At 57.4% G+C, this 11,883-nt stretch overlaps 1 protein-coding gene across 18 annotated transcripts in view; it reads left to right on the top strand.

Moving 5' to 3' along the window:
• Positions 1-11,611, top strand: part of EPS15L1 (epidermal growth factor receptor pathway substrate 15 like 1) — a 101,976-nt gene extending 90,365 nt beyond the window's left edge. For 11 of the 18 annotated variants that reach the window (XM_057539883.1, XM_057539884.1, XM_057539885.1 and 8 more), the window contains 2 exons: positions 5,439-5,644; positions 10,988-11,611. In XM_057539883.1, coding sequence (XP_057395866.1) covers positions 5,439-5,644; positions 10,988-11,134 — 353 coding nt within the window. In that variant the 3' untranslated portion in view covers positions 11,135-11,611. The other 7 variants (XM_057539894.1, XM_057539898.1, XM_057539899.1 and 4 more) reach the window with 7 other exon arrangements.
• Positions 11,612-11,883: the final 272 nt, after the last annotated feature.

The following is an 11,883-nucleotide window of genomic DNA, read 5'->3' on the forward strand; positions in this document are numbered from 1 at the left end:
TTGCTGCTGGAACCAGGGGCTGCTCTGGGCCCTGGGCTTTTCAGCCTGTCCCTGGCAACCCTTACTTTTTCTTGGATTTGGATTTTGCTATTTGGTCCATTATTTTAGTTTCTGATTTTAAAAAATTAGCCCAAGAGTGCACCGATGAATATTTGTTGCCTTTTCTTGCAAAGGAGGGAAGCCAGATGCCTATATATCCCTTCCTGGCTCATCAGTGGGGTTCCCCCAAAGGCCTCAGGCCCCTCAGGATGGCCCCGTGGAGCCTGGGTGGTGGCACCAGGAAGAGGGGGCTGGTATTACTGGCACCTGCAGTGTGCTGAGCCCCGCCTATGTGGCGCTGACCCTCAGGTGTGCTGGAGGCTAGACCAAGAAGCCTGCGGGGGTGGAGTGAGCCCTGGAGAAGGGTCTTCCAGGGGAAGGGCAAGGCTGTGCCAGGGCGGGGGGAGACTGGCCAGGCTGGACAGTGCAGGGCGGTCAGCATGGTGGAAGTCGCTAGTTGCTACGGGAAGGAGGCCACTGTGGCCAGGCTGCAGGGACTGTGCCCGCTGAGGTCAGTGCCCCTTCCCTCAGTGTCCCCATCCCTCAGGACCGCGTCTCCCAGGGTGCCCCTGCCAGAGGCACACATTATACCGGCTCAGTTCGCAGGTGAGGACCCGTCACCCTGGGCCCAGAGAAGGCTGCAGGTGTTTCAGGGGGCCCCCCGAGCATAGTTCACTCGGGAACATGTCTGTCCGTCCACGATCAAGCCCCGGTGATGCCACGGCTTGGGGTTTGGAGAGCGAGGCGGGGTCTGCGTCTTGGCGCACCCTGCAGGGGGACTCTTCTGTGGTGGGTGTGGAGCACGCCTGGGGCGTGGTGCTGCTCCACCGTGCAGAAGGAGGTTGCACGGAGGGACTGAGGAAGCAGGATGGTGGCGGCCGGTGCAGGCAACTCAGCAGTTCAAGGGGAGGACACTGTTGCCCAGGGGCTGCACGTGCCCACCACGCTGCGCACGGGACATACGAGTGGTTCTGTTAGAGCAGAGAGCTGCAGTTGGGGGTCCTCGGTTTCCTAGTGGGGAGCATAGGGGCAAGCTGTCCTGACCTCTAGGGATTGGAGCTGCGCCGGCCTGGCCTGGCATGGGCAGACCAGTAACGCCTGATTTACGAAAGCAGGCAGCGCATCCCAGGCCAAGCCCGGCTCCGGCAGCCATGCACAGCCGGTGCTCTATTACCCTGTGTGAGTGTGCTAGGGCCGCCGTAACAAATACCACAGACTGGGTGGCTTAGACAGCTGAAGCTGATCGTCTCACAGGTCTGGAGGCTGCAAGTCCGAGATCAAGGTGTAGGCAGGGTTGGTTTCTCCTGAGGCCTCTCTGCTTGGCTTGTAGACGGCGTCCTCCCCCCGTGTCTTACCGTGGTCTCCCCTCTGTGCATGTCTGTGTCCGACTCTCCTCTGCTTCCAAGATCACCAGTCCTATTGGATTAGGGCCCACTCATAGGAGCTCACTCTTAATTTAATTACTTCTGCAAAGATCCCGTGTCCAAAGACAGTCACATTCCGAGGTACCGGGGGAGAGGACCTGAACATAGTGAATTGGCGGGGGGCGGCGGGGGGGAACCAGTTCAGCCCATCACAACCCCATTTCATGGATAAGGAAACTGAGTCTGAGAGAGCAAGGCTGAGTGGGGTGGTGGCCGTGCTCCGCACCATCTTCCAGGGGCCCACACCCCACTCCCTGCCCGGGGCCGAGCTGGGAGCGCTGAACACAGGCCTAGGGAGACAGCGGGTCACAGGCGTTTGAGGTGGAGGTGCCATCTGGGCAGAGGGACTGTCTGGGTTGGGGGGTCCTGGGGGGGGAGGGAGGTGCCGCTCAGGCCCTGGAGGGCTGTCGGGGGATGAGGTTGGGAAGGGTTTCGTGTGGGCTGTAGGGCCTTCTGGGTTCGCCACAGCGGATGCGGGGGCCCAAGGCAGGGCCGGGCGTGGTGGAGCTTGCATGTTAGAAAGCTCCATTCAACAGAGGGGTCTAACCAGCGGGCCCTGCCCTAGGCAGCGGGGACACAGCCGAGGACAGCAGGGCCCTCACCCTCGTGGAGCTCACGTTCTCTTGGGAAAGAGAGAAAATACACAGCAAGTGACATAATGACGGAGCATGACGAGGGCTGCAGAGGCATCTGAGCCAGAAGTGGGGAGGGCGGCCTCTGTGTGTGCAGCACCCACACGAGGAAGAGCGTTCCAGCCTGGGCAGCAGCAAGCGCAGAGGACTGCGCTGGGCAGGGCCAGGATGGCCGAGGCTGGGGTGTGTATTCCCAGAGCAGCGGGGAGAGCTCGGCAGTGTCGGGTCAGCTCTGCGTTAAAAGGCCACCTTGCTGGGCACGGATGGCCCATGGGGTGAGAAGCTGAGAGGGTGAGCAGCCAGTGGCTGTTGCAGGGTTGGTTCCCAGGGACCCGGGAGAGGTGAGGACCACTTGCCTGGGGTGGAGGTGCAGCCATGTGGACCAGAGCACCCTGCCTCACGCCCACCCTCCCTCCTGCCCAGGGTGCCCCTGGGCTCCGCCTGGCTGCCCACTGCTCACAGCTGCACAGCCTGGAGTTGACAAGCTGCCGGGCAGGTCTTGCCCGACCCCTCCCGCCTGAGCTGCACGCTCGCTTCTGAAGAGAGGGGAAGGGGTCCGCAGCAACATGGCAGTGCTCTCCTGTCGCTGTGGTGCTGGGCCCGGGAGGCCTTGGCTCACCCATCGGCTCGACCCTTGGACCAGGGAGTAGGCTGGTTGTGTAAGCTGGCCTTGGGGGAGGCATTTCTTCAAGGCCGGCACCCAGATCGCCCTGCTCTCTGAAGCCCAGGGGCTGAGGTCCAGGAGGGAGAGGAGGAGGCGGGATAGCCGACAGCAGGGAGAACGTCTCAGGGAGGGGCATTTGTTGCTGGGCGGGGGTGGGCAGCCTGAGGTGTGTGGCTCTGTCACAAATAGGAGAGAAGGGACCAGAGGTAGAGAACTCAGCCTGCACAGAAGATGGGTCGTGGGAATCAGCCCCAGGACTTCACCGTGAGAAGCAGTTACCCTGGGGGAGAGAGACCCTAATTCCTGCGGTGCCGCGGGGTGGACTTGGCACCGCCCTTCTGGGGAAGGGCCCACCCAGGGGCTTTGTCGGAGGCTCACCTGGCTTATTGGGCCTCAGGGCTGACTGAACTGATTCGTGGCCACAGGGAGAGGTGGACCGATGTCGCAGCCTACAGCCTCCTCCCCACCCTCCCTTCTTGGTCGGGGTGCGTCCTGTCGGAGCCTGGGCCAGGCAGTGTGACAGGGAAGGTCAGGCTGCAGTGGGCACACCTTCTGACCCACGGCTCCACCTCCAGAAGCGTCTCCTATAAATAAACACACGTGCGTGGTGCTGCTGCTCGTGACAGTGAGAGCCTGCAAAGGCCAGGGGTCAGCAGAGGGGCCCCATCAGGCCACAGGCAAGGGCATAGAGGTGCTCCGCTCTGACCGCAGGAAGCAACAGAGGGCTGGGTGCAGGGCTGCCTGTGTCTCAGAGTCCTGGGCAAGCCTCGGGAAGTTGAGACTCTCGGTTTCCTTGAACACGCAAAAAGAAACCAGCAGCAGCTCTGACGGGAGGGGGCGGCTTGGGGCCTCTGTGTTCCAGCTGTCGGTGGGGGCATCCATGCACTGGCATCACCCGCCCACCCAGAAGTCCCGATTCAGGTGGGCTGGGGCGTGGGGATTTTAACCAGTGCTTCTGGTGGGCTCAGCGCCCGTCTCTTCTCCGTGGGCTCTCCCAGTGGCGGGAGCGCGTCACTGGTGACTCGAATTTCTCATGCATGGGTGAAGCTGACAGAGACGGGGTGGCATTTGTATGGCCACCCAGCTGCTGCATCGAGTGACAAGTAAATAAACTTGCATGTCCAGAGGGGCCTCAGGCCAGGCTCTGACAGGCCCCACACACACTGAGCCCTGCTTGCGCAGGCACTGCGGTGCCGGATGCTGGGTGGCCTGGAGTGGGGCGCAGCCCCGAGGAGCACGCCGTGCACCAGTCACCCGGTCTGACCCCTACCTCTTCGTTCCCACTTCCCAGACAGGAAACTGAGGCCAGCTGGGGCTGAGGGGTTGGTCCTCATCTGGGTCTCAGAACTAAAGGTGACAGAGGCTGGAGTCGTTAGGGACACCTTGGGGCCATCAGAAATGGGGCCTGGGAAGCAGCGTCAGAGAGGGTGGTTTTGGAGCTGGGCATGGAGATGGACGTGCGGGCAGGTGGGGTGGCAGAGGAGAGCTACAGGGGTCAGCTATAGCTCAGGGCCAGGGGCATTCTCTGGATGTGCTGCTGGATGTCCAAGGTCTTCTGTGGAATGTGACCCTCGGCTTTTGGGTTCTTTTTGAGCATTACTTTGAAATTGCAAGAGTAAACATAGGCAGCTCAGTTAACAAATCAGAATCATGTTAAGTATTCTCGAGCCTCTAGCCCGGGCTTGGACACAGAGCTGCCAAATTGAACGTCCCACCCCCTGGGTACCCCAGTACCCTGGGCAGCTGTTGGGCAAATGAATGGCATCAGGCAGGAACCTGGCCTGCAAAACCGGCAGATCCCTGAGGCTCATCATGTGGGTTCCCCCCCACTCTTGCCAAGCAGGCCTGGAGAAGGGTCTGGTTCCTAGCGGATTGTTCTGACATATTGGCAGGATTTGTTGGGAGAAGCCACCTGTCCTCAGGCCACACCCCCCAAGCATGGCCTCACAGCCTCATTTCCCTCCAATTCTAAACACCTCTCTCCCACGTCCCCGTGGAGATCTGCCTTGCCGGGACCGGGGCATCCCAGAGCCACCCTCTTGGCAAGAGCCCAGAAAGGCCCAAAGCCTGCCCCTTGGAGCCAAAGGGACAGAAGCGGGAGCTGGAAACGAATTTAAACCCAGGACGGCAGAGTGGGTTTGTCTGGTGAGCTGCCTCCGGACCCTCACGACTAACACAGCTAACTCTACACACACCACGTTGTGAAACTAATCGCCCTGTTTAGTTGCAAGTAATCCGCTCCCCCTTTTTTTTTTAATTGTTGGAAGCTTGCAGTGTATTTTTCTGCTCAGCCATGACTTTTTAAAAACTCAATTTGATAGTAAATGTGCTGCCACGCTAAAATGAATCACTTTGAAACACGCCTGCATGTGAGCTTTTTAAAGATGATGTAAATTTTAGCTGCGGTGGGAGGGGAGGGGGTCATCTGAAGTGGTTTTCTTGTAACGCCCACAAACCATTAAGCCTCCGGGATAAATGGAGAGGAAAGCCAAGAGCCACGCAGATTCCCCGGGGTCCGTCCCACGAGCGGCATTCCAGCTCTTTCCAAAGAGGGATAGGGTTTCCCAGGGAGCTGGTACCCGGCTCTTCAGTCAGGACTCTGTTCTGTCCGTGGTCAGTAACTTGTATTTCTTTTTTTTCTCCCTTTTTTTTTTTTTTTTCTTCTCCTAAACTTTCCAGGTAAAAGTACACCCGTAAGCCAGCTTGGTTCTGCAGACTTTCCCGAGCCCCCCGATCCGTTCCAGCCACTCGGGGCTGACAGCAGTGACCCGTTCCAAAATAAAAAGGGGTTTGGGGACCCGTTTAGTGGAAAAGATCCATTTGCTCCCTCCTCTTCAGCTAAACCTTCTAAAGCCTCCTCCTTGGGCTTTGCAGACTTCACCTCTGTAAGTTGAGTTCTCCGCCTCCGCGCCATTCCCTCCCCTCCCTCCGCTTGCAGCTTCCTTGGGGTTATTTTTTGTGTGTGTCTCTTTTGAATGGCAAACCTCCTCCTGGCTCAAGTATCCCGGTACCTCACACCATCACCCGTGTTATTTATTCTGTACTGCTGCTTTCTGTAAGAAAAACGGTTTCTCAATAAAAAAAAAAGAGCTCTGGTTTGGATACTCTGTGATAAGGGCACGTTTTCTTCCAGCAGGGTGGCCCAGTATGCCTGTTTTTCTGTCCTTCGCGGTAGACTCTTTGTATTAGTTCTGTTGCCCAGAGCCTGTTGTGTTCATTGATTTTTTTGGAAGCCACGACATCAGACGCTTCTGAAGTACAAAAACAAGACTGCTAAAGTTACATTCGGGTCTTGCTGTCCTCAAAAAAGTCTTTGTGGGGGAGTTCTGATGGTCCTGCCCAGTGCATTTTGGGCAGCAAGTGCAAATTGAAGGACCCAGCTGGATCACATGAAGGGAAAGCAAATTTGATTTTTTAAAACTTTTATTTCAATTACCAGCTACAATGAAAACTGCAATGCAACCTAGAACAGCCACTCTGAATCCCCTTCCTTTTGCAGGGAAAAAAACCAAAAAACCAAAACAAAAACTCAGAAAGCCATTAGCAGAGTTAAGTGCCTTTTCCGAAGCTAATCCAGGGATTTTGAAAGTCTGGCTTTGTGTCTTGGTGTGAAAAAAGATTCCAGATCGTAAAACGCTGTCACATTAGAGTGTTTTCAGTACCCAGAGATCTTGTTCTCAGAGAGCTTCAGACGTTGTCTTCCCAGAATCAGTTTCACTGTCTGTTGCGGCACCTGTGTTTTTTAAAAGGTTTTCTTCACTCGATTTTGCAAAGTACCCTGTTTCCTTGTTCGTTGTGAGATGTATTGTTTATAGATGCTTCCACTCCTAGAATATCCGTCTTAAAGCATGCTCTGCCGTATCAGTGCCCAGTGAGCACCCAGTTCCTTTCAGAATCACCTCACGCACAGCTATGCCGTGGCTTATTGAAATCGCCCAAGACGCCGACACGTTCCTGGCTCTTGGCGACCTGTAAATATTTTATGACTGCAGTTAGCCGGGTCTTGTTGACAGCGAGTGCACACTGAGGATATATACAAATGGCAACATTGTTAATAAAAGCCAGAAACAAAACCGGCTTTATCTACAGTTTCTTAGATAGCACTGCCTTTATTTTTCAATGGAACAACTGTGAAATGCTGATGAAAAAAATAGAGCTATTCATGCACGACTCAGGTACTCTAGGGTAGGGCGGAAGGGTAAGTGGATTTGAATGGCAATTGGAAGAAATGACTGTTCTCTCTCTGAAATGCACAGTTCTGTTTCCTGTGCCCACCTCCCCCCCCCCCCCATAGCTGGTTTTTGGAAAACTTTTTTTTTTTAAACCCCCAAGATTTCAAGTTATCATTTGACACATCATTTCTGGTCATTTCCAGCACAGTTGTTAACATCGATTAAACACCCCTGGGATTTAATCACCCTCAACTCCAGGCAAGGAATTGGATTCTGCCCAGTTTGCAGCCCTGCTGTTTTACGTTTAAAATCACCTTTCCCGCTTCAGACGCCCCAGTCTTTCCAGGGGAAATCACCTGACTGGGAGATTCAGCCCACTCTCATGGGATGGGATGTGTGGGAGGCAGGACACCTAACTGGTTTGGTTTTTCCCCTTCAGTCATACCGTGGTCCAAAACATGGTCAAAAGTGTCCCACCTCCAGGGGACTCAGGATGTCCTTGCGTTTTCATGGCGTCCGGGGGCTCAGTCCATTGGCCGGTGGTTTCTGTGTTCCCTGGACCGCAAAGATATATGCCAACTCAAGGCCAAAGTTGGTTCCTCTGGTTTGTGTACTTCAGCTTCCCTGAGTAAATGCAGAGAGGTCTCTAACTGCCCAGCAGCCTGGCAGCGTGACTCTTTCAGATTGGATGTTCTAAGCGTGCCATCAGGACATGTTGTTACCCATGCAAAAGCAGCTTGGTCCGTGTTGGAGTTCAGGGACGCCAGTGTCACAAGTGTACTCAGTCCTGCCCCCCTTGGCGCCCCAGCTCTGCCACTCTGGAGCCCTCTGATTTACAAGCCCCCAGTTTCCATCAGTGGGTTACTTGTGCTTGTAGCGGCTCACAGGAAATCTCTCCGGTATTTCTTTTAAAACAAGCCTTTCTGTCTTAGGCGAATGTGTTTACTAGGAAGTAGTATTTAGAGGTGAGCAAAACAGTGCTTTCTTTCGGGAAGTCTGCATTAAGAGCAGAGCAAATATCAGATGGGATCAGTCACGCTTTGCGTCGTCAAACAAGTCGGATGCATTTGCGATAGCAGGATAAGCGAGTTAATGGGAAGTGGCTAGAAGTGTCCCCACGCATGGTGATGGCAGACGGGTGCACATGTCGATCCCTGGGGAGGAAGGGTGCCGGTGCTTCACGTGCAGAGGCCTCTGAACCTCGGATTTCTGTGGAGGGGCCGCCGAAATCAAACCGCTTAGAGTCCGTCGGGCCCCGGCGCGGGAGGTATCTCAGAAGAGCAGAACGCTCGTGCCCAGCCGGGTCTCGGTTCCTCGACGGCACAAGAGTGAAGCAGAAATCGGAGCTTGCCGTTTGCCGAGCAGCTCCTGCACCCGCAGGCGGTCCAGGTTCGCGCCGGCGTGTAACGCATCCAGGTCAGAGGACAAGAGCGCGGCCCGGTCAAGGTCTCTCCACCGGGGCCGGGGGAAGGATTTGCTGCTGCTCCGAGACACAGAGAGAGCCACAGAGAAGCCCCTTCCTCCAGTATCCCTCAGACATCACAGCCCGTTGTGCTCCTCAAGTGCGAGCAGACCACGTGCCTGCTGCGAGGCTCCATCCTGGATCCTAAGCTGGCCTCAAACCAGTCCACTCTGAAGGCATCTAGAACGTTCCTGTCAGCACGTTTACTTTGAACACACAGACTCCTTGAGCAGGAGACACCCGGCCTGAGCAGGCACCGTGGTGTGGGCACAGCCTGCCCATCCCGGGCCATGTGACCTCAGCCAATCCCTTGACCCCTCCGGGCCTTGGTTCTCAGCTTCGGTGTGGACCACCCCGGTCATTACTTGTCGGCCCCTACCCGCCCCCTCCTCTGAGCTGGCAAGGGCGAGGTCGCTGTCAGCCCAGCTGTCCCCTCCCGCTGCTGTCAGCACCGCAGAGTCATTCCCATCAGCATTTGTTGTTTTTTCCTTGTTTTTCTCCTGAAGAGGTGTTGAAAAATTCCCCAAAGAATACGGTGGGGCGGCGGGGGGGAGGCGGTGGAGGGGGGAGGGCGATGATCTGTGACCAGTGGTGGAAACACGAGGGGCGGGGACTGGCTTTCAGGAGTCCAACTTGGAGACCCGTCAGCCCTCTGAGCATTTTTCTGGGCAGTCTCTCTAGAAAACGGGGACCAGCCTTTGTTCCCGGGGATGGCCCCTCTTCATGCTGACCCTCACCTGCCCCTGTCTGACTCCCCAGGCGGGGGGAGAGAGGCCTCCCGGGCTGTCCTGCTTCCTCCTTCTCCTCCTCGGGGCCCCATCCAGCTCCAAAGCGGCCTCCCCCAACCCAGCCCTTCCCTGCCCCAGTCCCCGCTGTCTGGCCCTGCCTCACCCGCACACTGGCTGTCAGGTCATGAAACATTCAGAAACTGCCAACCCCATCGCCCCGTTCGCTTGCCCAGGGAGCCTCCTCAGGAGAATCTTAGCTCCTTTCTGGGGCCTGTAAGCCCCTCGAGGTCCGGCCCCTTCCACCCTGTGCTCTGTTCTGGCAGCACCAAGTTTGGGCACTTGGCGCCCAACAGCCGGCACCTCACTGGGGATGGTGTCCAGACCTCCAGGGCCTGTCCTGTGCCCTCAACTCTGCAGTTAACAGCTGACCACTGCCTTCCCCACTGCCCCCGGAACCAGGGGGAAAGTCCAGAGTCCCGAGGGCCCAGGCTCTGCAGCCACCTGCACCTCCACCCCCAGGCCTCAGTGTTCCCAGCTGTCAGCCCACCTCCTGGGTTGCCACTCAGACTGTGTGTGTGTGAAGAAGTAGCCATGAATTCCTGTCTCTGTTCCTTCCGCGGGGCCCCTGGTGGGTCTGCCGGGGCCTCCACAAGAGCCTCTCTCAGGTTGGGATTGTCTGCAGGTCTGTTTGTTCCCGAGGGGCGCCGGGCCCCTCTTTACCTTTGGTGTGTCATCCAGTGCTTAGCAGAGAGCCAGCCGGAGTCAGTGCACGGGAGAGAGACACTGATCCAGGCAGGCCAGGGGTCCGAACGGGCTGCAGCTCTGCTCGGGGCCAGTGGTGCTGGAGACAGAGTACAGCGACCGGGGGCCTCGGGGGGTCGGGGACCCCTGCCAGGGGAAGAGCGTGTGAGGTCTGGCTTTGCTTTTCTTTCCATAGAGCTAAGGTACCCCAAATGGTTTGAATTCGCCCATCTCGGGATCAAAACGGTTTCTTCCCTTGTTTTAAAAAACTATTTTTTAAAACGCTGAACCTTTCGGAAAAGGACCCCAAGAATAAAAAACTCCTGGACCAGATGGCAGTGTAAATGCCGGGGCTCCCGTAAACGTCCAAGTACAAGGTGGCTCTGAGCGTCTCCCAGAGCTCCTGGGACCGCGGCTGAGACGGAGATGCTGCGTTTCAGGACCTCATCATCTCGCTTGGCCTCAAGGCCCCTTTACGCGTTTGAGACTCAGAGATATGTTTGAACCGGAACTCTCCAGCCCCAGCGCCTCTCACCCGGGCGTCAAGGCCCGTCGAGGCCCAGGCTCTGCGGGGTTCGCTGTCCCAACTCCTTGGGGCTCTGCTGACTCTGCTCCCCAGCTGCTTCCAGAGACGCCCCTGCCGTCCCCCAAGAAGAGGCCCCACGGAGCTTCTCCCTCACACCCCGTGAAGCCTCCTCGGGGTGCTGTTGTGGGGGGGGAGTCCTTGGAAGTCTCTCAGTGTCCCCGATATCACGCCTGGCTTCCGCCTGCTTCAGGTCCCTGCAGGGACGGGACGGCTGGTTTCTCTGGTGGCAGTGAAGGTCAGACTCAGCCTCATGTCTCAGTGCATTGACCCCTTCCGGACTGGGGGTCAGGACTGGGGCGTGCGCGTCCCCTCCCCCTCCCCAACCAAGACAAGGGCTTCCGGCGTTTCCTGGTCTTCACCTGCACACCGGGCACCTTCCCGCACACCCCCCAGCACTGCGTTTCCCCGCACGCGCCCGTCCACCCACGACAGGCCTCTGCATCCTCGCCCACCAGCACGCCCCCACCCCTCCCCGCCCCAGCCAGCCGGCAGCCAGCTCCGGGGCGCCGTGTAACCCACCCTCCATTTTTCCTTCGCAGTTTGGCAATGAGGAGCAGCAGCTGGCGTGGGCCAAGCGGGAGAGCGAGAAGGCGGAGCAGGAGAGGCTGGCGCGGCTGCGGCGGCAGGAGCAGGAAGACCTGGAGCTGGCCATCGCGCTCAGCAAGGCTGACATGCCCGCCGCCTAGGCGCCGCCCCGTGCTTGCGCCCGCTGGCAGAACGGCCGCGGGGCGGGCTTGCGACAGGCGAGGACTCGGAGGTCCCTATAGACACACACTCGGTCTCGGCGGTCCCCGCTTCACGTTGCGACATGTCACAGCCACTGTTATGTCAAGGACTCGCTGGTCGGAGGGCCTCGGGCTCTGGGTTGCTCACCCAGGGCCAGGAAACACAGCTCAACCCAGCGCGGGAGGCCCAAGGAGACGCCCAAGGATCCACCTCTCCGCTGTGACATCCCCGTCTCCCTCCCGGAACCAGCAGGACGGGCAGAGGAAAGCGCCTGTCTCCTGCCTTTCATCCCCTGCTCACAGCTGGGCAAGTACCAGCGTGTGGGGCGCAGCCCACCCCGTCGCCTCCCCGACCTCCCTCTGAGACAGACACCCCGGTGATGTATGCATTCATTGTATAAAAATTAAGTTTGAATGATTAATATAAAATATTTTAATACAAAACACATGAATCCTTTTTTTTTTCTCTCTTCCACTTAAACGTTGTTTTCCTTGCATTAACGTTCACACGTGATGTCACATGAGGCAGACCGGGCAGAGGTGGAAGACCAGGTCAAACGTTCCCCGTTAAATCCTAAGTGTTTGAACAGAGAAAGCCAGTTTTGGAAGTCTTCCAGGGTCACCCTGTTCCTCGGGATGCAGCGTGCTTCTGAAATGGTGGGCTGTGACCTCACTGCGACTAGGGCAGGTGGCCCTTTGTCCCAGCAGTG

Source organism: Balaenoptera acutorostrata, chromosome 2 (genome assembly GCF_949987535.1).
Source record: "Balaenoptera acutorostrata chromosome 2, mBalAcu1.1, whole genome shotgun sequence".
Lineage (NCBI taxonomy): Eukaryota > Metazoa > Chordata > Mammalia > Artiodactyla > Balaenopteridae > Balaenoptera > Balaenoptera acutorostrata.